This window comes from Quercus robur, chromosome 1, assembly GCF_932294415.1.
Source record: "Quercus robur chromosome 1, dhQueRobu3.1, whole genome shotgun sequence".
NCBI classification, from domain to species: domain Eukaryota; kingdom Viridiplantae; phylum Streptophyta; class Magnoliopsida; order Fagales; family Fagaceae; genus Quercus; species Quercus robur.
In genome coordinates, this window is record NC_065534.1 from 15931374 (window position 1) to 15954624 (window position 23251).

General features: G+C 32.4%; 2 protein-coding genes and 1 non-coding gene across 3 annotated transcripts; 1 reads left to right on the forward strand and 2 right to left on the reverse strand.

Moving 5' to 3' along the window:
* Window positions 1–9746: 9746 nt before the first annotated feature.
* LOC126723074 (probable glucuronoxylan glucuronosyltransferase IRX7) lies at window positions 9747–12487 on the forward strand. The gene is made up of 4 exons (XM_050426328.1): window positions 9747–10375; window positions 10504–10865; window positions 10966–11216; window positions 11363–12487. Exons 1-4 carry the CDS (start codon window positions 10087–10089, stop codon window positions 11835–11837), a joined length of 1377 nt encoding a protein of 458 aa, XP_050282285.1. The 5' UTR covers window positions 9747–10086; the 3' UTR covers window positions 11838–12487.
* Window positions 12488–15732: 3245 nt separating this feature from the next.
* TRNAY-GUA (transfer RNA tyrosine (anticodon GUA)) lies at window positions 15733–15821 on the reverse strand. Its single transcript is given in 2 exon segments — window positions 15733–15768; window positions 15785–15821. It is a non-coding gene; the product is annotated as a tRNA-Tyr (tRNA).
* A 3834-nt stretch (window positions 15822–19655) lies between these two features.
* Window positions 19656–21832, reverse strand: LOC126723077 (probable xyloglucan endotransglucosylase/hydrolase protein 32). Its single transcript, XM_050426342.1, has 4 exons — window positions 21322–21832; window positions 21084–21184; window positions 20759–20976; window positions 19656–20339 (listed from the first exon to the last, which is right to left on the reverse strand). The coding sequence occupies exons 1-4, from the start codon at window positions 21542–21544 to the stop codon at window positions 19979–19981; spliced, it is 903 nt and encodes a 300-aa protein (XP_050282299.1). The 5' UTR covers window positions 21545–21832; the 3' UTR covers window positions 19656–19978.
* Window positions 21833–23251: the final 1419 nt, after the last annotated feature.

Consider the following 23251-nt stretch of genomic DNA (forward strand, 5'->3'; position numbering starts at 1 on the left):
GCTTAGCAGAGCATGTGACTATACAGCTCACACTTCAAAGTAGTAGGGTCAATGTCCCAAAAAAATGTTTTTTCCTTTTGGGTTCAAGGTCCTCCATTGGGGGGACCCTCTAAACACCTTTTCAAAATACTTGCATGAATTCTAGGGTAGGGCACAGACCCCACATCCCACAATCAACATATAGGTACACTCAAGGATTTGGATATATGGGTGACCATTATTTTATATGTTTTGTTTAGTGCTCATTGGCCAGAGGAGCACTAAAGATATTATCCATGCAAACAAGCTATAAGGGACCTTTATGTGATTTTATGTCCCTCCCTTTTAGTAGATAATATGGATGACCCCCAAGTAGGGCCCAATAACATGATTGGATTCAAGATCAAAAAATAGACACTTTTACCTTGTAGTAATTAATTTTGGTATGGAACTATTAACCATAGGTTTGGAAACAACTTATTTAGTTAAAATTGAAATTTTTTTTACTAAAAGTATAAGGAGAAAAAAAAAAGTTAAAAGTTAACTAAACAGTACAATAAGACTCATAAATAGTACTAAAAAAATATAATAAGACCCAGAAATAATACTAAAAAGAAGTTAAAAACTTAAATAAACTAAAGCAAATAAACACATCCCAAACAGGCTTTAAGTGTGATTTTGCATGGAGGGTGTGTTACATATATGGTGGTCCATGTTCCTTATTAACACCTATCTGTTTATTGGAGAGAAATTGTTGAATGGGTCATCGCTTTATGGGGAAATGAAAAATCTAATGGCAAGATACTAACTGAGATTTGTGCTACATAATTAGAAGGAGACACATTGGTAGGGCTATCAATGCACATGCACAACGTCAATCAAGTTTCTGCCCAGAAGGATAGCTCAAGCAATAACAACAATATGGGAATTAAATTAAGAACGATTTCAAACCTTGTTTTCAACTCACGATTTTAGTTGTTTTTACTTTTGTGCACAGACAGACGTATGTATACGTTGGTGTATGCAATGGATTTTACCATTACATTAATAGCAGTATGTACTATGTAGTTGAAATCAAACAATAATACATTTGTTGCCAAATTAACCCGACAGTCCTTTTAAAAATAAAGTACTAGCAAGTAATCATTTGTTGCAGCCTTACAATCAACGTAATCATTAGTATCTTTTACTTATTAGGCTCTTTCAGAACTAGCCTTTTTTTTAGGAGGGGTTAAAATGCTGGGTTTTAATTCTTAAATTTAAATTTAATCATTTTAGTTCTTAAAAAACTTAGAGTGATGGTATTTAATCTTTCTATATATTTACATCAGTTAAAATCTCAATAACAGAACCAACCATGATATGAATAAACTAAATTATAATACGGTAATTATTCATTTTGATACATTAGAAACTAACAGTGATCATTTTAAATTTTAAATACTAAAAGTTGTCAATTTTAAGTTAATTAAGTATTAAAAATAATTATTTTAATTTGAACTGCATTGCCTAAAATCACTAAAGTTTATGAACTACTTTAGTCAAAGCTAAAATCAACTAATTTCATTAAAAAAAATTATTTTTTCATTAATTAGTAGAGCCCAAAACAAAAAATCATTAACTTTCTCACTCCAGTAATGTATGAATAGGCCGATCTTATATGCTATCCACTAATGGTGGATGCATATATGGCCTTGTATATAAGGACCAGACAACGAATGTTGGAGAGCTGGGCATTTGGGTCATAGAACTTTATACTCATTCATCTATTGGGCGAGTATCAACGTATATTCGCATCATCGTTCTGGTTGACCTCGATCCATTTCTTAATAAGAAAACAGATTTAATGCTTAAAAATACAAGTCAATGCACTAACTACTGACTCCAAATTCTATATAGATTAATGTCCATCCCAACCTCCTTAAAGAGCTGTCCTTCAAGGACTAAGTTCAATGTAAATTGCAAGAGTAATGAATTAAGTAACATGATTATTTATCTAATAGAGACCTTATATAGAAAAACATGAAGTTTTGAAATGTAACGTTTTATTATAGTAGTTTTACATTGAACCTTCTACATTAACTTCTTTCTACTGTATTCCAAACAATGGGTTGATGTTTTAAATTAGCCAAATAACTAATATGTGTTTGTTAGTTTAACTGTTGTAGATAGATTCAATGGATAACTTTTAAGTCTTTTATTTTCAGCATAAGAACTAAGCTCAATGAAGAATCGCAAGAGACGAATTCAATAGGTTTGGTAATATGATTATTAGTCTTTACACATTTGTCCAATCAAGCATAAAATAGCATCCTCCTTAAGAGTTGTCATTTAAAAAATAAGTTCAATGTAAAATTGTAAGAGTCGGATTCAATGGATTGGGTAATATAATTATTTGTCTAGCAGAAATCTCACATGTGAGAGTATGAAGTTCTGTCATGTGGTGCTTTATTAAAATAGTTTTACATTTAGAGCACGTTTGAGATTTGATTATAAGCCAACTTATTACTTATTTTTCCTACTATTTGCGGGTCTCATGTGAGTCACCTACTTACTTTATTTAAATTTTACAGTTTATTTACAGTATTTTTAGCAAAAATCTAGATAAATTGTTCACAAATAGACACTTAATTTTTTCCCATTGTACTCCAAATAATGAGTTGATGATTTAAATTAGCCAAACAACTAATATGTCTTTATTACTTTAAATGTTTTAGATAGATTCAATGGATAAATTTTTAGTTTTTTCTTTTTTGCAAGAGTCGAATTCAATGGATTGGATAATATGGTTATTTGTCTCTACACATTTATCCAATCAAGCATAAATAGCAAACTCCTTAAGGGTTGTCATTCAAATTAAACATTGATGGAGTGATTTTTAAACAACAAAGCGGGAGCAGGAGTTTTGATTTGAGATGATAACGAGTTGCTCATTGCAACAATAAGTTGCAAAGGAAAAGCAATTCGGATTTGGAGAAGGCAAAACTAGGAGTAGCTATCCAGACTATTAATTTTGTGAGATAGGTGTAAGAGATATCATCTTAGAGGGAAATTTAGTCTAGCATGTGTTGCTGACAACTTCAATCCAAGGAGAAAGATAATTTATGATTGGGAGCTATATATGGTAGAGACAACAATATTAACAATAAGTATTATCCGTGGTCATAAAGAAAATTTCATATTGAATAATATAGTTTTTTTATAGAATATTTCTAAATAAATTTATATTATATCCGTGCTTTCAACTTAATACTCGTGATTTAGTGGAAAAAAACCAACACAACACAAAATAATAATAATAATAATAATTTGTTTTTGGCTCTTGACTTTTTAGTGATCTTATGTTTTCACTCAATTTATTTTATCAACCAATCCCCAATATCAAACACTATGCACCCCACCCTAATTAACATCTTCAAATTTTGTTGCAACCCAAATTCCACTCCATTAACAAAAATGAATTTTATTCTTCCAAACATATATAACAAAATGAATTTGAAGAATTTCAAGTTTTCAATCCTATCCCTATTAGGGCCAAAATGAAAAAGAGAAAAAGAAAAATGAAAAGAGAAAAGAGACAGAAGCAATCCTGAATTGTCAAAAGTTTGATCTTTGATCACACTCTTTAAACCCACAAAATTCTAAATAATTTGGCATCTTTTGATTTCTTCCAACAGGTTTCACCGTAACGACTTGACAGAGGGGAAGGACTTTTATTATCTCCTCCAAAGTCTGCAAAAGGCCAAGAGTGCATAATGATGCACAATATATATGACCCCTTGATAATGATAACCCAAATCTAAAATTCCAAACAAAGCTTCATGATTTAAGCCATGATGAAACTATTCTCCAACCGCACACTTCTTTCTTTCCGATTGGCCAATAGAAACCAATAATCAATAAAGAATTATGACTTGGTTTTGTACACGTTAATTAGAAAATGAAAGGTGGGCCATTTTTATTTTTATTTTTTAAGATTCCATAAGATCCAATTGTAACCTCACCTTCAATTTGAGAATCCACTTAGCAACAATGGCCTGGCTTCCCTTTAATTGTATTTTAAGAAATTATTGTTTAAAAACTGTTTTCAGAAAATAAAATAAAATAAAAAGTAGATTTTTTAGATATTGTTTTGATTTTTTTTAAATAATTTTAATTTTTTTTTAAAAAAAAGACGTTTATATCGCCAAATAAGAACCGTGATACCTCAACTGGTTTTTTCTTAAAATAGTTTTTTGTTGTAATTCTAAAGATAGAAAACTGTTTTTTAGAAATAGAATGATATAAATCAAACATGTCCTGATTGTGAAAACTTAAAAAGCTCAAAAAATAGTAACTTTTTATTTTCCTAATTTCCCCTTTATTTTTTGTTGGTCACTTCTCTTCATTTTAACATTACTTTTTTGTTCCAGGCCCCTTTCCAATACTTTATAAGCTCTTTTTATCTTAATGATAACAAAGTTCTTGGTCTATCTTTAATAGCAATACTTTTCCGTGAAACAATATCTTTTCACAATCTTTAGGGATTCTTCAAGAACCACAAGTATTCACAAAACACTTGTGCTCCATTAACACGACCAAATCCATAAAGACCTGGTCATGCTCAAATAGATCACAATTATAGTTCACTGTTTTAATGCGCAAAGTGCGAATGTGACTTTGCATTCATTTTTGGCTTGCCCTTCTTCCTTAATGAGCAAGAGAAAGAGACATTTTACTGAGAGCTCAAATAATTACTATAAATTATGGCTTCGTGGGTTTCAATTAATTCAACTGGTAAAATATTTAATAGTTGAATAAGATATTTAGAATTCAATCTCCGTCTACACTAAAAACTTATTAGTGTCTTGATTTGATGATAAATAACTATTATAAAAAACGAATAGTATAAGATGAAACTTAAATAAAATAAAAACTATAAATTATGGCCCCCACCGTGATAGCTATTAATTAATACAGTACGCGTATGATTACATACCATTCCACCAAAATAGTAATACTACTCTTAAGTTGAATTAACACGTATTCCACATTTCCACTCGTTATAAACAAATTAATGCACGCACAAATATATAATGTGGATGTCTTGGCTTTTGCGGCTCAAGGAAGTAACCTGATTATTCAGCGAAAAAAAAAAAAAAAAAAAAAAGGAAAAAAAGAAAGAAAAGAAGTAACCTGATTATGATTGCTTATGTAACCAAATATAAATATATAATTCTCTCAAATAATTTATAATTCCTCCAATGATATCATTTTTGTGATAGAAAATTCAACCCATAATTAATTTCAAGGGCCGCAAGGACCGCTTTTGAGCTGTTATGACTTTGGCATATAACTAACACTAATTATTTTGTCTACCTAGAATTAATTAATTAGATATAGAGTATTGTATTGTATGTATTTTTACTTTTTAAGAAGATTGTGTGCCCATTGGAAACAATTACTGTTTAAATAATTATCAAAGCATTTTTGTATGATGAAAATTATAGGCGGAATCACTATTTGAAACTTTAGAGTTCCCCATGAACCTAAAAAGGGTCATGCTAACGAATACCCTTAGAACACTCATTCATAATTCATTTTAGGAAAGTTTTGATTCTATTTTTATGAGAAATAGAAAAAGCTGTCAAAAAATATATATATATATATATATTTTTTTTTTTTTTTTTGGTCAAAAGGAAATTATATTAAAGCTAGCTGGAAAAACAAGAACCAGAACACAGCCTGTTACAGTAAACACCCAAAGAGTCAGCCTCAAACAGAGGGATCAACTCTAGAGGGGGAAAAGAATGAACAGAAAAAACCAAAGATTGAGCCAGACCAAACTTAGCTAAACGATCCGCACATTTGTTGGCTTCCCGGAAAATATGCTCAACACGAACCTGAGGGAATTGATCGATTAAGAGCTTACAATCATCCAGCAGGGGAGAAATCACAGTATTGCAATATGAAGAATTATTTAGAACGTCCACCAGCGACTTTGCATCAAGTTCAATCACAACAGCACCAATGTTCAGTTGACGGCAAAGCTGGAGACCATCCCGGAGAGCCCAAATTTCAACCACAAAGCTGTCAGCTCTTCCAATCTTCCTAGAAAAACCCATCACCCAATTGCCACGGTCATCCCTTATCAAACCACCACCAGCTGCATTACCTGCTGAGCCATTTGCTGCACCGTCTGTATTGAGTTTAAACCAGCCCAAATCCGGTTTTTCCCATCTGACTTGCTTAACCACCATATGAATATTACGATTTGATTTTGCACCACAAAGCAGGAACTCAGTTGCTAATTTTGTTACCATCTTGTCAAGATTCAGATTGGGCTTTTTGTTGGAAAAACAAACATTGTTTCTCTGCTTCCATATCATCCATATTATTAATTATCAAAATATTGTCAAAATATTATTTTTTTTTTCATTTCTCATAAAAACTTTATTTAAATGGATTATTAACCAGTGTTCTAAGGGCACTCATTAACATTTTCCTTAATGCTAATAAGTACATCCTATAATAAGTATAACTCGATATGTGTATATATATATTTGTATATTTATGTACTACTATTTAAGAGGCTTTCTTGTTTAAGATAGATAATTTTGTGGTTTAAAAACACTCATACATCCTAAGTTTAAGTAGAAACACAACTGAAAGATAATCTGACTCCTGTTGGTATTCAATTTTTTTTTTTAATTTAAAAAAAATCCACATTTTAGGATAATGAAAATGGAATGTAACGTTATAGATTTTTGTTTTAAAATTTCAAGCAAAAAAATCTTTAAATTTTAGAATTTTAGAATCCTCTACTAATAGCCAAATAATCACAAATAACTTCTCTTAAACTCAAGCTGTCAAGAACTTTTTTTTTTTTTTAATTATTTTTAGAAACCAACGTCTTAGAGTAATGGAAATGGAATGTATAGTATCCTCACATTCTCCTTATGAAAACTTAAAAAGTGTAAAAAAAAAAATATGATCCATTATGTAATTACATAGTTTCAAAATCCAAAATTTGAGGGTTTTATTTTTATTTTTTAAATATCAACTGTCCAATTCATTCCATTCCTTTGTAAAGACGTACACATTCACCTTCTTTTCCTAAAAGTTAGACCATTATAAGCAGTTTTTTTCTTGAGATTTACAAGTTTTTTTTTTTTTTTTTCTCACTCATTATAATTTGAGCTTTACAAGTTTTCCTACAACAATTGTGCATTTAAAACTATTAATACGGTAAGAAGTTTCATAAAAAGCTCAAAAAAATGAACAAAATAATATTGAAATCATATATTCATATGTAGTAGATTTGTTATTTTTTTGTAGTTAGCATTATGACACTTTTGATTATATTAGTGATTTTAAACATACAAGTTTTATTAAAAAAAAAAAAAAGAAGAAGTATAAATCAAATAGATGAAAAATTATGACACTAAAGTAATTTTATAGTGCTATAAAAGTAAGCGAGAACGCACTCTTGCCGTGCACGGGACTCTTTAGTCTTAGACACAATGGAAGACTGAATGACTTTCTCTTAATTGATCAAATGATTCAAGTCAGCCCTTCTATTGTCGCAGAGACAGTAAAGTAATTATGTTTGTATGTATGACATATATATAGTATATATTATACATTGAATATCTTTAGTCTGGTGCAGTCCACTGTTTTCATTAAGTTTTTACCATGTGAGAGAGATAAATGCAAAAATATCATTTTTCATTTATTATTTACTCCAAGAAAGTGATCATAAATAATTTATTTATTTTTGGACAGATACAATAGAATTCAACTTATAGGGTTAGTTTTGTGATATAATTGTTTTCTATTATCAAATCAACACATCAATTGATTTTTTATTTTGATTTTTTTTATTTTTGAGTTAGTGGGATTTGAATACCAATTTTTTTTTCGATGATATTCTACTTTACTAATTTAAGTAATTAAAACCTACAAATAATATAATAGGAGTTTGGATTGTTTTCATACTATCTCTATATTTTGTGACCAAACTGCCTCTTCAATTACTAGAGATGCTAGAAAAAGGTTACCAATTACTTAAAAAGACATCCAATTGCCCAAAATTAAACATGTATTTAAAGTATTAGTTACTTATCAAGTTATCTTTAGTATGTCTAAAATTTCTTCAATGTAAAAAAATGTCCGATTAATAGGTGCTCTAAGAGCATTTACTACGTTAATATTCTATTTTAGGAAAAAATTAAATACATTTTTATGAGAAAAATAAAAAACCGTTAAAAATTAGTTTTTTTTTTTTTTTTTTTTATAAAAATTTCTAAAATTATTTTCTAAACCAATGATTTCAGGAAATCCGTTAACTTTTCCTATTAAAAAAACATATAAAAAGTTTGTTGTGGCTTATCAATAGCTGGATTAACAACCACTAGGGGTGGTATAATTACGTCATTTACGTGGTCCACTTGTATTCGACTTCAATTCAACCATCACTAACTTAAGCTACTTGCATTTTAATATGCCCCAACCCATATTTTTGTATACGTGGTGCAAACTATTAATTAGGGCACATTGCAGTACAATCCTCATCAATAGGCTGTGGTTGTAACTCGTAACCATTATTAGCCATCCCCTAATATTTGGATAGTTGGGAGATTAAAATTAAAATCTTGAACGTCTTAAGAAATAAACATTAAGTTGCAAAGGTCTTGGTATAACTCTTAGTGTTAATATAAAAGTAAATTTAAATAGGAAATGATTTCCTTCAATTGAATCCTAGTTAAATATATCGATTGGTATCTTGATCTAATAATAAAAGGTTATTATCAAAAGCAGACATTATTGGTTTAAATCTTCTATAAAAATCATAATTTTTTTTGGATAAAAAAGAAAATCCTAGTTAAATATGAAACATATGTCATTTATTTAAATAAAAACAAGAAAGAATAGGATGATTCAATTTGTGGGATCTTAAACATATTTTAGGCGCATAATTATTTATTCTCTCTGAATATTAATCATATATTTTTAGCCAGGCTTTCATAAATAAGCATTTTAAGAAGCCCAAAGTGCCCCTTTTTTCACACCGAAAAAAAAAATTCCACTGGCTGTCTGGCCACATTGTCAAACTTTTGTCACCCCATATATTCTATTCCAACATTGCCCTTATCCTCAACTGATTTTTGTCCCTTCAAGAATTAAGACCACTATTAATATCTACGACCACCCAACAAACATTTTACACTATGCGACATAGGAGCATGTTGCTATGCCTTAGCTTTGAAGAATGAAGAAGAATCCAACAGTGCATCAAATGCAATTTAAGGTCTTCAACAACCTCATAAGTATAACCCAGCTGGACACACCTCCCTATATAAATATTATTCCTTTTCATTAATAAAAGTCACATAGATGCTGATCATGATGTTTTACACTTACATGGATTCAATCACTGTTTTAGGACAAATCTTATCTGATAATACAAGTGAACAATCGTTTTATTTATGAAAAATCCGAAGATCACAACTTTTCTCCTACCGTTTACTGCAACTTGCTCCTGTGATAATAAGTTATAAATAATAAAGTAAAAATTATGAATTTATTTAAATTTATAAATTTATCATTTATAATTTGTCACGCGAACAAATTACGGTAAATATTGCAGAAGTAAATTACTCTTAATTTACCAAACAAAATACTCTCTCACATACAGCTCAAACTAGTAGGAAACCCAACAAGGGTGTTTTGGTCATTGAAGTCGTCAAAATTCTGAAAAGGACCAAACCCAAGCATAGAAACCGAGACCTTCGCGGCTGTCCATTCCGCTCCATCACCATGTGAATCCCTGCAACCCCCACTCTCTCTCTCTCTCTCTCTCTCTTGCCAGAACAGTTCTATGTATTTTTCTATTCACCAGAACTGAACCAACCCCATAAACCGAAAAGATGTACTAACAAATTTGGTCCAAACCCAATTTTTATTATATTTTTTCGTTTATTGTTGGTTGCAAAAACGAAGTGCCAACAAACTCATCATATCTTCTTCAATCTCTATTCCTTAGTCTCCACTTCATCGCCAGACCAAGAACCGAAAGCTTTATCCCAACCACTTAAACTTAATCTATGGTTTTTTAATTTAAATGGGATGGTGGAGAAGAAGGTGCCCTCAAAGGAGAAGAGGGGGTTCTATCTGAAAATGAGACTATTGCACGCCAAAAATGGCAGAGTCCAAGAAAAGAGCTGTTTTTTCAAATACTACAAATGGTTTCTCTGGCTTTCTCTGTCTCTGTACCTCTTCAGCTCCTATTTCATCACCAACAAACCTACCTCTCTAACCAAAACCCGTGTCTCAAACGCCAAAACCATCCTCGCCTCTCGTGCTCTTTTCGAGTCCACAAACGCTTCTCATCTCCAAGAATCCACAGACGATCAAGGTTCAAAGTTCAATCATTTTTTTTTTTTTGTTTCTTTCTCACATTCTAGCTCAAAAGTTTCAACCTTTATTGCCAACTTAATCAAAAGTTGACATCTTTATTTACTTTTTTGATCTTTTTTTCAACAGGGTTATTGAAGGACTTGAAGATTTTCGTGTACGAGTTACCACCAAATTACAACACGGATTGGCTCACAAACGAAAGGTGTACCAAGCACTTGTTTGCCTCGGAGGTTGCCATACACAGAGCTTTGTTAAACAGCGATGTGAGGACCTTTGATCCTTACGAAGCCCATTTTTTCTTCGTACCCGTCTACGTGTCCTGCAATTTCAGCACCATCAATGGCTTCCCAGCCATTGGTCACGCCAGGACTCTAATCTCCTCAGCTATCCAACTCATCTCATCAGAGTACCCATTTTGGAATCGGACCCAAGGCTTTGACCACGTCTTCGTCGCTTCCCATGACTACGGAGCTTGTTTCCATGCCATGGTAAATCCATATCCAAAGAAAACCAAAACAACCCTTTTAATCTCTCTTTGTTTTATGTGTTTCTAAAACATGTTTTGGTTCTGTTTTATCTACTTTGAAGGAAAACGTGGCAGTTGCTGATGGGATACCTGGGTTCCTAAAAAACTCGATCATATTGCAAACGTTTGGTGTCAAATACAAGCACCCATGTCAGGAAGTTGAGAATGTGTTAATCCCACCTTATATTCCGCCGGAAAGTGTACGGACAACCTTAGAGAATTTTCCGGTGACTGGTCGGAGAAATATTTTCGTGTTCTTCAGGGGCAAAATGGAAGTCCACCCAAAAAATATCAGCGGTCGATTTTACAGCAAGTAATTGATTTCATTGATTCATTCATTATTTTCTCTAATCAAACTTGTAATCATGTGTTTTATGTCTGGTTTTGACTAAATTACCCTCGTGGGTGTTGTTTATTACGTTGTCTAATTTGACTCTTGTGTTTTTTTGTTTTGGCTAGGCGTGTGAGGACGGTGATTTGGAGGAAATTCAATAGTGACAGGAGGTTTTATCTAAGGAGGCATAGATTTGCCGGTTACCAGTCAGAAATCGTACGGTCTGTGTTTTGTTTATGTCCGTTGGGGTGGGCCCCGTGGAGTCCGAGGCTGGTTGAGTCCGTTGTGTTGGGTTGCGTGCCGGTAATAATAGCTGATGGCATCCGTTTGCCCTTCCCCTCCGCCGTGAACTGGGCGGAGATATCACTCACGGTGGCGGAGAGGGACGTGGGAAATTTGGGAACGATTCTCGAACACGTGGCGGCAACCAACCTTAGCACCATACAAAAGAACTTGTGGGACCAACGGAACAGGCGGGCCCTACTGTTCAACAATCAGGTCCAAGAAGGTGACGCCACGTGGCAGGTGTTGCTAGCTTTGGCTGGGAAGATGGACAGGTCGCATGAGAGTAGTAGTCGAGCTTCGAGGGTTTCCAGCTAGTGGGATCGCGACACGTGGCGTGGCTGGCTTTTTTTTAATTGGGTGGGTGGAGATTCGAAGTTGCCAGCTAATTGAATTGGCTTTTTGTATCGTGGATGCGCTTACATGCAAAAATAATAATGGAGCACAGCTGGACTTATATAATTATTTCCCTGAGGAGGTGGGGGAATTTTTTTTTTTTTTACGTGGATTGGGACCCATCTGGTGCAGAGATTTAAAGATTTGGGGAAAAAATTTATGGCATTGTGGAGTTTTGATGAAGAGGTGGCGAGCTAGGATTGGATGGCTATGTGGTGTCCGAGAAAAATACAAAATTTTACACTGTAAATGTGGAAGAGAGAGAATTTTGATTTTTTTTTTAATTTTTTTATATTGGGTATATAATATTACTATATAGATGGGTTCTTCATGCAAGATCCCGCTAATTTGTTTTTGAATTTTTTCTATTGGGTATAAAATAATAAGGTATGTAATATTACTATATAGATGGGTGCTTCATGCAAGTTCCCACTAATTATTTTGTTGTATATATAATTCTGAATTTTTATTTACTTTGATCATGTAATAGAGAAATTGTATTTGGTCAAGTACTTAATAAGGTGTGAGCATATCACAAAAGAAAGAATAAAATTTTATAATAATTGCATTGATATTGGTAGAAATTTTTAATTTATGCTTTTGAATGTGTTGGACTAATTCAAATTATACTGTTGGTGTTTGAATTATATATATATATATATATATTATTTTTTTTTAGAAAGTTTTTGTAAAAGTGGGGTTGGGTCCATGAAAAGAAAGAAGTGATTATTTTTTGAAATATCGGGAAAGATGAGATGGGGGCAGTAGGATTTAGGAGAGAAGGGAGACAGATTTAAAAGACGAAGCAGTGAGGACAGCTAAGATGTGTCAGATAAGCTTTAAATGGTTAAAAATTGTTATTTGTGGGACGGTACGATAGTGGTGGTGTCAGTGAGTGACCCACTGGTCACGGGATGAGCTAGGAATCCGACGAAGATAAACGACTCACACTGTGACTGAATGTATTGTATACGGACAATAGAATGGGTTCTTCATTACTTGGCATCATTTTTAATTGATGTCTATTCTGGCTTTTGGATAAAAGAGTTCTTGGGTCCCTATTCGTTAAAAAAAAAAAAAAAAAAGAGTTATTGGGTCCAATCATTGTTCTTTTGTTTCTAATGTTAGCTCCACAGCGTGATTATAGAAGGCAAGTTTAAAAATATGTTTTCAGTTTCTAATCAATATTGCATATAATTTTATACGTTTTCTAAAAAATTTGAAAACAGTTATTTAAAACAGGATTGTAGCTGTTGTCAATGTTTTCAAAATCAAAGGGCCCGTTTGTTTATTGAAAACAGTTATTTAAATCCAACAAACGGGCCCTTTGATTTTGAAAACAATGTGCTATATCACTACATGTGATATTCCAAAATCCAAACCAGTTTTATAGCATTGACAACAGCTACGAACCTGTTCTGTTTTTTTTTCAAGACAAAAAAAGAAAAAAAGAAAACTTAGCTTTATTTATCTTTTGTCTGTTGACATTAACATGAAAAATGAATCATTTTTCAAAAGCATATTTTGGACAACCATCTCTTTTTTTAAAAAAAAAATTTATTTATTTTTGTTTAGTAGCAACCTTAAAATGAGTTGGAAAATTATTTCTTCGCTTTCTTTATTTAATTTCACGTGAAATAGAGTTGTTTTCTTTATTTCAATTCGTATGAGATAGAGTTATTTTTTGGAAAATTTTAATGGAAAACAATTTTATCTCATGTTTAGCAACAAGAGATCTCCTTTTATTTTAGGGAAAAGATAACGGATGTCTAAGAGTAATAATTTAGAAAATAATTTAAAAAATATTTTATGAAAAAATGATAAAGTAATTATTTTTTTAATGACTTTCTATATTTTTCATAAAAGTGGTGTTAAAACTTTCCTAAAATAACAATAGACATCTATTAATATGACTCTTTATTTTAATAGGACACTACCACTTCATTTACCTTCTTAACCAGTAGTTGAGATTTATGCTTAACACACCTACCACTTCACTTAACCCGTGGTAGAAATTTAAGCTTAACACACCTCGTTAGTTTCAAACCAAGAATAAATGACCAGTGTGTAACACTTAAATCTCTATCGCTTGTTAAGAAAGTGGATGAAGGGACAATGTCTTAAGTTAAATTGCTACTGAAGGTAAGCTGAACTCAATTAAGACATAGTTTTCCTTTGACTTATTTTTTCACACTATCAAATATAGAAAAATGTAGAAAATCATCTTTACATAATTTTTTATTTATTGAAACGAATAGGGCATAATATTTTTTATAAGAGTAGTGTAAAAGTAACTTTATTTGAACACTACTTTTTTATATTTAGTATCCATGTTTCTTTTATAATATATAGGTGGGTTTTTTTTTTTTTTTTTTTTTTTTTTTTGTGAAAGCAATATATATGGGAGGTTTAATTTCATTATTATTATTATTTTTGATGGGGGCTCAAGTTTACAAGATTCTTCTATAGTGGTCATCTAGACAATCAAATCATGTCCATAGCTTGATTGCACCTAGAAAACCTTAAGAGGAGAGAGGCCCAACAATGGCATCATGTATATGACCGGTACTCGTCCATTAATAACAAGACCATTCAATCTCATGATGGTCGTCCAAGACTGACACAAGGGTATGGACGACCAGAAGATAGTGAATTCTACAAGAAAACTTCTCATAAGACTCCATGTAATCATACCATGATGCACTACTCCTAAAACATGGGAAGAATTCCCCATAATCCGCTCCACGTTTCCCATTTCCTCCATTAACCACTCACATCACCCATGATTGTGGTGGACCCGAAAAAGTAGACCTACTTCTAACTCTCTATAAAAAGAACATATCCTATTCACCCAAGGTAAGTCCAACTATTCACTATTTTCCATTCCTTGTGTTCTAGAGAGAAAACTGACTTAACCGTCGGAGGGTTCTTGGCCTGGTTATACCAATCATCCTTGACAGTTCTTTCTTTTCTTTTCAGGACCAAAAAGTCATCACCATAGCTCGAAGCATTCTAGTCTATTGATTTTCGTGTATCATCAATTTTATTTTGAGAATGAGAGAAAATGCAATCATATCGACTAAAATTACAATGTTAAGATTTAGAGTAACACTGATTCTCTATCTACACAAAAGAACTTGTAACATGTTTAGCATATCTAACAAGGGTATAACCTACATAATTGCCTTATTAACATACATGAAAAAAAAAAACGTTTCTAAAGGATTTCCGTAAGGATTTTTGCATCACCAATCATGTGCATCAAAAGAGAGGTCCTTTATTTATCCACAATGCATATATTAGGGAGGGAAGCAAATAAAATAATCCATATATAGTAGCTAGGTTGGGCAGTACGATATTATATTTTTATATAAAGCACCACATTTTTCTTGGGAGGGTCACAAGAAAGACACATGAGAATTCGTACATAAAAAAAAAAACAAGTGGAAAAGCATGAGTAGTTGAATGGATCTCTGATTCCATCACTCATCATAATTCTCTTGACGTGGTCATCAGGATGACTTGTTAAAAAAAGGTTGGGGGAAAACCTCTGAAAGCTTGACCAAAATGTTTGGGGGTATAGTAAAGTTGATTGAGTTTGAGTGGGTCCCCACACAGAATTTCACCAACTCTTTTTGTTTACCTTTTCAGACTTTCAATTCTCTTGAATCACTTTCACTATTTTTTACAAATTTGGTTCGCATTTGGACTTCTTGTAAGATTTAACAATCAGGGCTAAAGATAATATTTGCACGAAACACCAATGGCTCTGAGTGAATAATGAAAGTGGGGGAAAAAAGAAATAGAAAAAAAACAGTCCGACCTACCGGATTCGAACCAGTGACCTAAGGATCAGCTGTTATTGCCAACTACAGTCCTCCGCTCTACCAACTGAGCTAAGGTCGGATTTGATAATTGCTTTGAATAAAATAATATATATAGCTAATTTATTCAACGATTTCTTAATTTTCTAATTTCTTCCAACTTCCAAGCGCCAAACAGTATGGAGCGATTGAGATCGTTCATTTGCAAAAAAACATTATAAATTTTAATACATGTCCTGTACAACTAATGTGTGCATTATATAAAATTATAATAATATGCATATTTTTTATTAATGTTTTTTTTTTTAGATTGACAAACAATATTTTTGGTTTTCTGTTTTCATTGGAAAAGTTTAAAAGCATGTTTTCCAAATAACAATCATGGACTTGGTTTGAGAAACAAATTTATGGGCTTTGTAGTTCTTGTTGAGTAATAGGCTTGCAGTTATGAGAATTGTTTTGGGCAATCTTCTAAGCACAAAAACAAGCTAAATGTCAAAATGGGCCTCCAAATTGAAGAAATGTTAAAACATCTCATGGGCCAGTATGGATGATCCATAGAGTCTTTGAATTTTCATCAGTATGTTTTTTTCACATCACATTAAAGCAAACAATTTTCTTGTGGGATTCTTAATTTACCAAAACATTTGTTTGTTCGTGGACATTTTAGGATTTTACAAATTTATTCCCTTAGTGATGTCTTTTCCTGATCTTAAACAGTTCTAATGCATGGTCCCTCCCTTAAAAGCTATGTTTCTCTAATTTCAAATGTTGTGGGAAACGTTGAAGATTATCATCTAAGTCAGAAAATTGTACTAATTTATTTTCGCAAGAAAAGGTAGAGTCTAGCTTGAGAAAAATCAAACATTTAGTCATAAAAGCTTCATAATATTTTAATAATATTAGAGAATAATAAAGTTGGAATGAAGGTCATATACGCTTACTCATAACTATTTACTTAGGCATATCCTGCCTAATTTTGCTTTGCATGATTGATGGCTAAATATTCATCTTTTGTTTGGCATCCAGTGACTTATCTATATGACATATTTATTTCATTTTCTTGATGATCCTTTCTTTCTCTAGAAGAAAAATTGGATATGCATGCATTTTTGATAGCTTCATCTAGATTTCTGGAAAAAGTAGTAATGACTATCTCTTTTTTCAGGCAAGTGCATAAAGGTCCATCTAAAGGGTAAGAAAACAAAGGAGTTCGTTCAAATTACACTTCTAAGCACATTTTAGAGGATCTATTGGATAGCATATTTTCCTTGGTCCGTGACCCTTGAAAAGTCTAACATGGCAGCCATAAAAGTACTACTATATGATCATGACTCTTATGGTGTCATAAAAGTACTACTTCTATCTCAATCAATCAATGTATAGTACAAAAACAAGGATGTTATTTTTTTGATTTAACATACAAAGTTGCAAAACTATTCATAGCTAATCCTTCCATGCCAACAGCTTCTTGAATCCCTAATTTTCATTTCTTGTGACCTTGTTATAGTATGCTCTGATTGGATATTTGGATGAGGAATTGGACAAACTAAAATATTCTGATCATTCACAGGTTTCGGATTGAAATTCTAGGGAGGAAAAAAGAGCAATTGAAATAACAGGTAGTAGATATACTATCTAATCTTGTGCCATGTACAACTTATATTTTTTTGGACTATACTGTGAAAGTGTGAATCCTATAGATACCCTACATGGCCCTTAGTGCACGACATTTCAGGGTTTTCGATTCACGCGGTGCTTTAGTTTTGTTCTAGTGAAAACAAAACGCATAAACCGAGCATCCAATGTGATCTAGTGTTACTATTTGTATGCGAAATTTGTCTCACAAAATCTGTCATTATATTTGACTGGAGTTTCATGTAGCTCTTTTTTTCTTAGAGAATGTAAAAGTTATTATCAATTTTATTTTAGAAAACTTACAAATGACTAAACAATGAATGTAATGTAATTGATGTTTCATGAATAATATAATAAATAAATTTTTAATTATGTATTTAAGAATTGACATATAAAAGATATCTAGGGTCCGTTTGGATACAGCTGAAAATTGAAAACATTGTAGTAAAATAATTTTTAAATTTATGAATAATACCGTGAGACCCACTTTTAATGAAAAAGTTGCTAAAAAATGAAGTTTGTGAGTCCCGTTAGTGCACTGTTTACGGGAGAAAGTCAACAATCACGGCTTGAACCAAAAAAAAAAAAAAGGACCTGTTTAACATAATATTTGGCAAATCACAAGATTAAGTAAACCATAGACACCACCCATGTTGGGCAAGTTGGTACTTCCCCAAGCTATAAGGCTTGGAGGGTTGAGGGGACAGGTTCCAGCGGACCCCAAGTTGGGAGGGGGTGAGATTATTTAATTAAATAAATATTTCTAATCACAGAAAAGAACCTAAAAAAAAAAAAAAAAAAAAAGAAGAGGAAGAAGTAAACCATAGACACTATGATCAATTTTAAATTGTGTTCATCAAATTATGTAAAATATATACCTGATTCTCAATTTATCATTTTTATTTTGATAATTAGAGTTACATGTTTAATAAAAAGACTAAAACTCTATTATGAATTATTTAAACAAATTGTAGACAAACTAAAACTTTTTCAAAGTTAAGCTATAGTTTTTATTTTAAGATTGATTCAGAAGCAGACTAACCTCTTTTTTTTTTTTTTTTGGTTGAGAAAGAGAAGCAGAATAACTTAAATCTATGATTTGCCACACACTCTAAAAAGTTCATATATGAGGTGTTTCTCTAAGTGGTAATTAGTAATTACGGCTATTTTTAGAAGTAATAAAAGCTAGTTCTAGTAGAGCTTTCTTTCAAGTCTATGTTTAAGCCCTACTTCAGAATTGCGTGTGAGATATGGAAACTGCATTTAGCTCGTGCCCTGAAAGTTACAATTGAAAATTTACTATATTAGAACACGCTTTCACAGATTATATAAAAGTAAATATATGCCTTATGAGGAAGCACATGTATATATTGCTATTTCTAGCCAGTAGATAGGCTTAAGATTTTTTTTTATTTTTTATTTTTTAAATGTGGGGGTTGGCCTAAGATTTAAGAAGAGCAGTATATGCCATTGGCAGATGGATTTTAGTGTTATAGGATCCGAATTTTTTAGTTGGGGCCAATGCGGCAAAACCCAACGCTATAGGAAAGTGAATAGGTGTGTAGATGCCTTAGCTAGAATTGGTATTGTTTATTTTCACTATCCCCTTGTGAACATTTAAATGTGTTTGATTTCGACCTATGATTACATGCGTTGTCATGAGACTTTTGTTTCTGTTTAGTTAGTGAATTCTTCATTTCTATCGATTTTTTTTTTTAATATATATTGCAGACTAAATTCATGAATTACTTGGTGCATATGAAATTTACTAATATTATAAAATAAAGATTAATCTTTATAAATATTACCTTTCGATTTTGACAGGTATGTGATTGTTATACACTTATACTTTCAATTTCAACAATAAATCTTTAGATTTTTAGGTATATAATAAATCAAACCTTCCTAAAAATGATATGCCTACTCAATCTTTTTCTTTGTTTTGGTTGTAATTTGAAACCTACCTCGATACTATTAAGCCCTGTCACATTACCTTTGTTGAAGCCTCGGAATTCCTAGGATCCAATGTGAAGTTCTATTTGTTTTTGTTTTTTTTTTTTTTTTTTTGAGAATATGTGAAGTGCTATTTGGATTGCTCACAGGTGAGGAACAAAGAATGATTTTGTGGTCCAATCCTAGTTCACATGTGATCGACCAAATTCCAACATAGGTAAAGACAACGAAATTCACGAGCGAGCTAGCTGCAAAATTGCTCTATAGTTTGCATGCTGTGAAGGCAAACCAAATGCAAACAATCAAACACCCATCACTCTCTATATCAAGTCAAACATATCTATATATTTCTTTATAAAGCACTCATCACTAAATAATTTATTCCAACAATAATACAACCAAATCAATAGTACAACATAAACAATAATACACTGCAAATCTTGGGGGGCTTGGACGCTCAACTACTCTTTTAGTAAGTTGGACCCATCTCAAGGACCCCCCTAAACAAGCTTTTGACAATTGAAATAACTGTGTGTTCACAAATTGTAACATACTTAAAAAGATAAAAAATTAATTTAGTCACACACTAACACTCTAGTACTTGAAAAAGGATCATCTTCATTTGAAAAAGATCCAATTCTTAGTTCCCTAACACTCAGGTATAAGGGTGTGGTCTCTTTTTGGATCCTGACAGTAGTTGTAAACCAAATAATTTTTCTGGACCCATTCCATGGCCGAGTACTGCTGTCCGCTTAGGCCGCTGGAGCTAGATGGCGAGGCAGAGGGCGGGCGGCATGAGGCGGGTCCATTGGCAGTGCAGCCGCCTAGTTTGAAATTTGTGTATTTACCAGTGAAGGGTTGGTACTGATAATCAGCTTTGTATTTTCCATCCTCAGTTGCCCAGGGTGACGCATCCCAAATTGAACCGTACAAATACATTGGCCTTAATGGAAATGTAGCATCACTTTTTCTTGGATACCTCCTAATTGGCACATCATCCACTAGGAAACTGTAAATCATAAAGACAAATTAATGTTAGCTGAAAATATATGCAAAAAAAAGAAAAGAAAAAAAAAAAAGAATACATACATCTCTTTCATGAAAGACACATGCATATATTAAAAGGAAAATAACCGTTACACTCATTTTGCATCTATTATTTTACACAATTTCCAAAATTGATACTTTGATGTACATTTTTCAAAAAAGTAAAAAGAAAATGTCCAGATTTAAAACATGAGAGTGGACGTGAAAGTATCGTTACCTTTTAAAAAAAGGAAATATACATCATTAATCTTGTGTTGAAATATGTATGCATGATTAATAATTGTAGAAAAATCCATAACGCCTTATATTATGGTATAATTTTTTAGCATGTGAAATTGTTACTATTCTAGCACAAGGGGAAAAGAAAGTGCTAATAATTACATTATCTCACTAGGATTCCACACTATAGCATAGTTGTGATAATCTTGTGTAGGATCAAACCAGAGATGAAACCTCAACTCTCTTCCAATAATATTTCCATCTCCACTTCCTTTGACATATACATTCGTCTGCAAAGTATATGGCTTATCTGGTGTAGTTCCAAGGAACTCAATGTCGATTTCATCATGGTTCCCAGGGTAGTCTTCATTGTTCGAAAGCTAACATTCACCAATAGAGGAACAACAAAGAGTTAATGTCCATAAAGAATTAATCTTTAAAACTAAGCTAATGAAATGTAAATTATGTAATTTAATGTAATGCTCACATAGAGTGATGTAATGACTCCTGCAGTATAACCGGATTGGAGCTTGATGGCTGCACCAAAGTACCCTGATCGATATGTTTGTAATGACTTGAACCCACTTCCTATATTTAATAAAGAATAAGTAAGTGAGCTTATAATTGAGACAATAAAACTAAGACAAAACCAATTAGACAATAAAGAAGCATTAAGGGCTGCATTAAGAACAAATGGGACAACAATTGAGGACTAATTATAAGACCTGAGCTACTATCAAGCCAGATTGTTAATGTGTCCTGGTCTACTTTCTGATGCTGAGGACCCCAGCGGTTCCTAAAGCCTTGATCAAAGGTTATGGAGTTAATTTTGGAACTTGGGCTGTAGCCTGGTGAGGGTGGACCCTGAGCACTGATTGAAGCAATCATCAAAGAGAGAATGAGGTACAAAAGAGGAGCCATGAAGAGGAAGATGGAATAAGATGGCATTGAAGCAAATATTGGAGTCACTCTGCTTAAATGCAGGGTGGGACACTGAATTGGGAAGTAGGTGGTGTGTATGGAAGAGTGTGGCTTTGCAGTTGGTATAAATAGAGAGATTAAAGGCCCCACATTGCAGGTAAGGTGATAAGTTAGTTGATGGGGGAGTTATTCATGTGGACAAAGTGTGTATACAAAAATTGTGCAACTTGTTGAATGTGCTACTCTCTTTTCATTCCTTATAGTTAGAAAACTACCTTCTTTTGTGAAAACTTGTTAGTTATGGTTGCTCACTTGGGAAAGCAAAGATGAAGATGTTAGGGGAGAAGGATTGGTTTAGTGGGCATCTTTTACATGACACTGATTAGATTAATGCTGACAGAGATGACTAAGATAGCTAGCACTAGATCTATATCTGCATAGTTTTGTAAGCCTTATCAAATCATAAGGGTCATAACAGAAAACACTGACATGGGATAAGGGTGAAAAGAATGGAAAGTCATTTATCTCCAAGCTCTCTCTTATTGGCCATATGTTTATCTCCAAGCCTTTCAAAGTATTTATAAAGTGTCATATGATACTGACTTACTGTATCATTGGGATAAAAAGTTTTCTCTAAAAGGGGAGTACGTAGTGAGGACCAAAGGCTCCTTTTTGTGAAATGTATCATGTAGTCATAAGTTGTGACCTATGAGGACCTCTAAATTTGTTGTGCTTGGCAGATTTTCTCATGGATTTTGGTTAGTGTGTGTAACAATCAGAATTTGGTCTTTCGTTAAAGCAAAGTTTTTCATAATTTCAACAAGAGAAGCCACTATCAAATATATTTGGTCTTTTGTTAAAGCAATTTTCATAATTTTTTGCGATCATCTAAATGATTCTTAAATGAATTATTTGAATGAGATGGCAGATAAGATTTTTTGTTAGATAAAGCAGATTTAAGTTCCAAATTATGTGAATTTAATATTTGGTGGGGGCCTTATTAAGAAAAATAAAAAAAATTATTCGATGTCAAGTAGAAGTAGACAACACTCTTTTCTTCAACTTGCCATGAAGAAGACTTTTAGTGATCAGCTCTTAGCCACTTTTACCATTTACTATTGTTCCAAGCGGTTTCTGTCAAGTAATGACTTTATGTTATTAAGTAGAACCGAATCTTGAGTTTGCTCTTATCTAGAATAGCTAAAAAAAAAACTCATTCACACCTTCAAATTACCATAATAAATGGAGCTAATGAAATATGTGATTAGGAAAAAACTGAATAAACTATATTGGATGTGATGGTAAACAGGATGAGTTAGTATCAGGCTCCAAGACATGTCAAACCTACATATAATTCTAAATGCATGTATAGAATTTTCTTTCTTGAACGGTTGAACCTGACTTCTTTATCCATTGCTTTTCTTGTTGTCACTTCTAATCCACTTTTATCATCTTTTTCAACTTTGAGCATAACAGATTACCAATTATCCTAAATACTTAAATTGTTTGAAAATGATGTATTTAATAATTTAACCATAATTCTATAAGCACCTTTCAAGTGTCTCTCTCTGGTCTTCATTCACATATCCATGTGCAATGGTAGAGTCAATTTTTTTTTTGGGGAAGGAGATGCACATTGAAAGTTTGAAACAACAAATGGTAACCGCTTATTGACAAGACGACCCATGTCACAAGCCAATTCTCCCAAATGGATGTCACATAAGTTTGAAATCG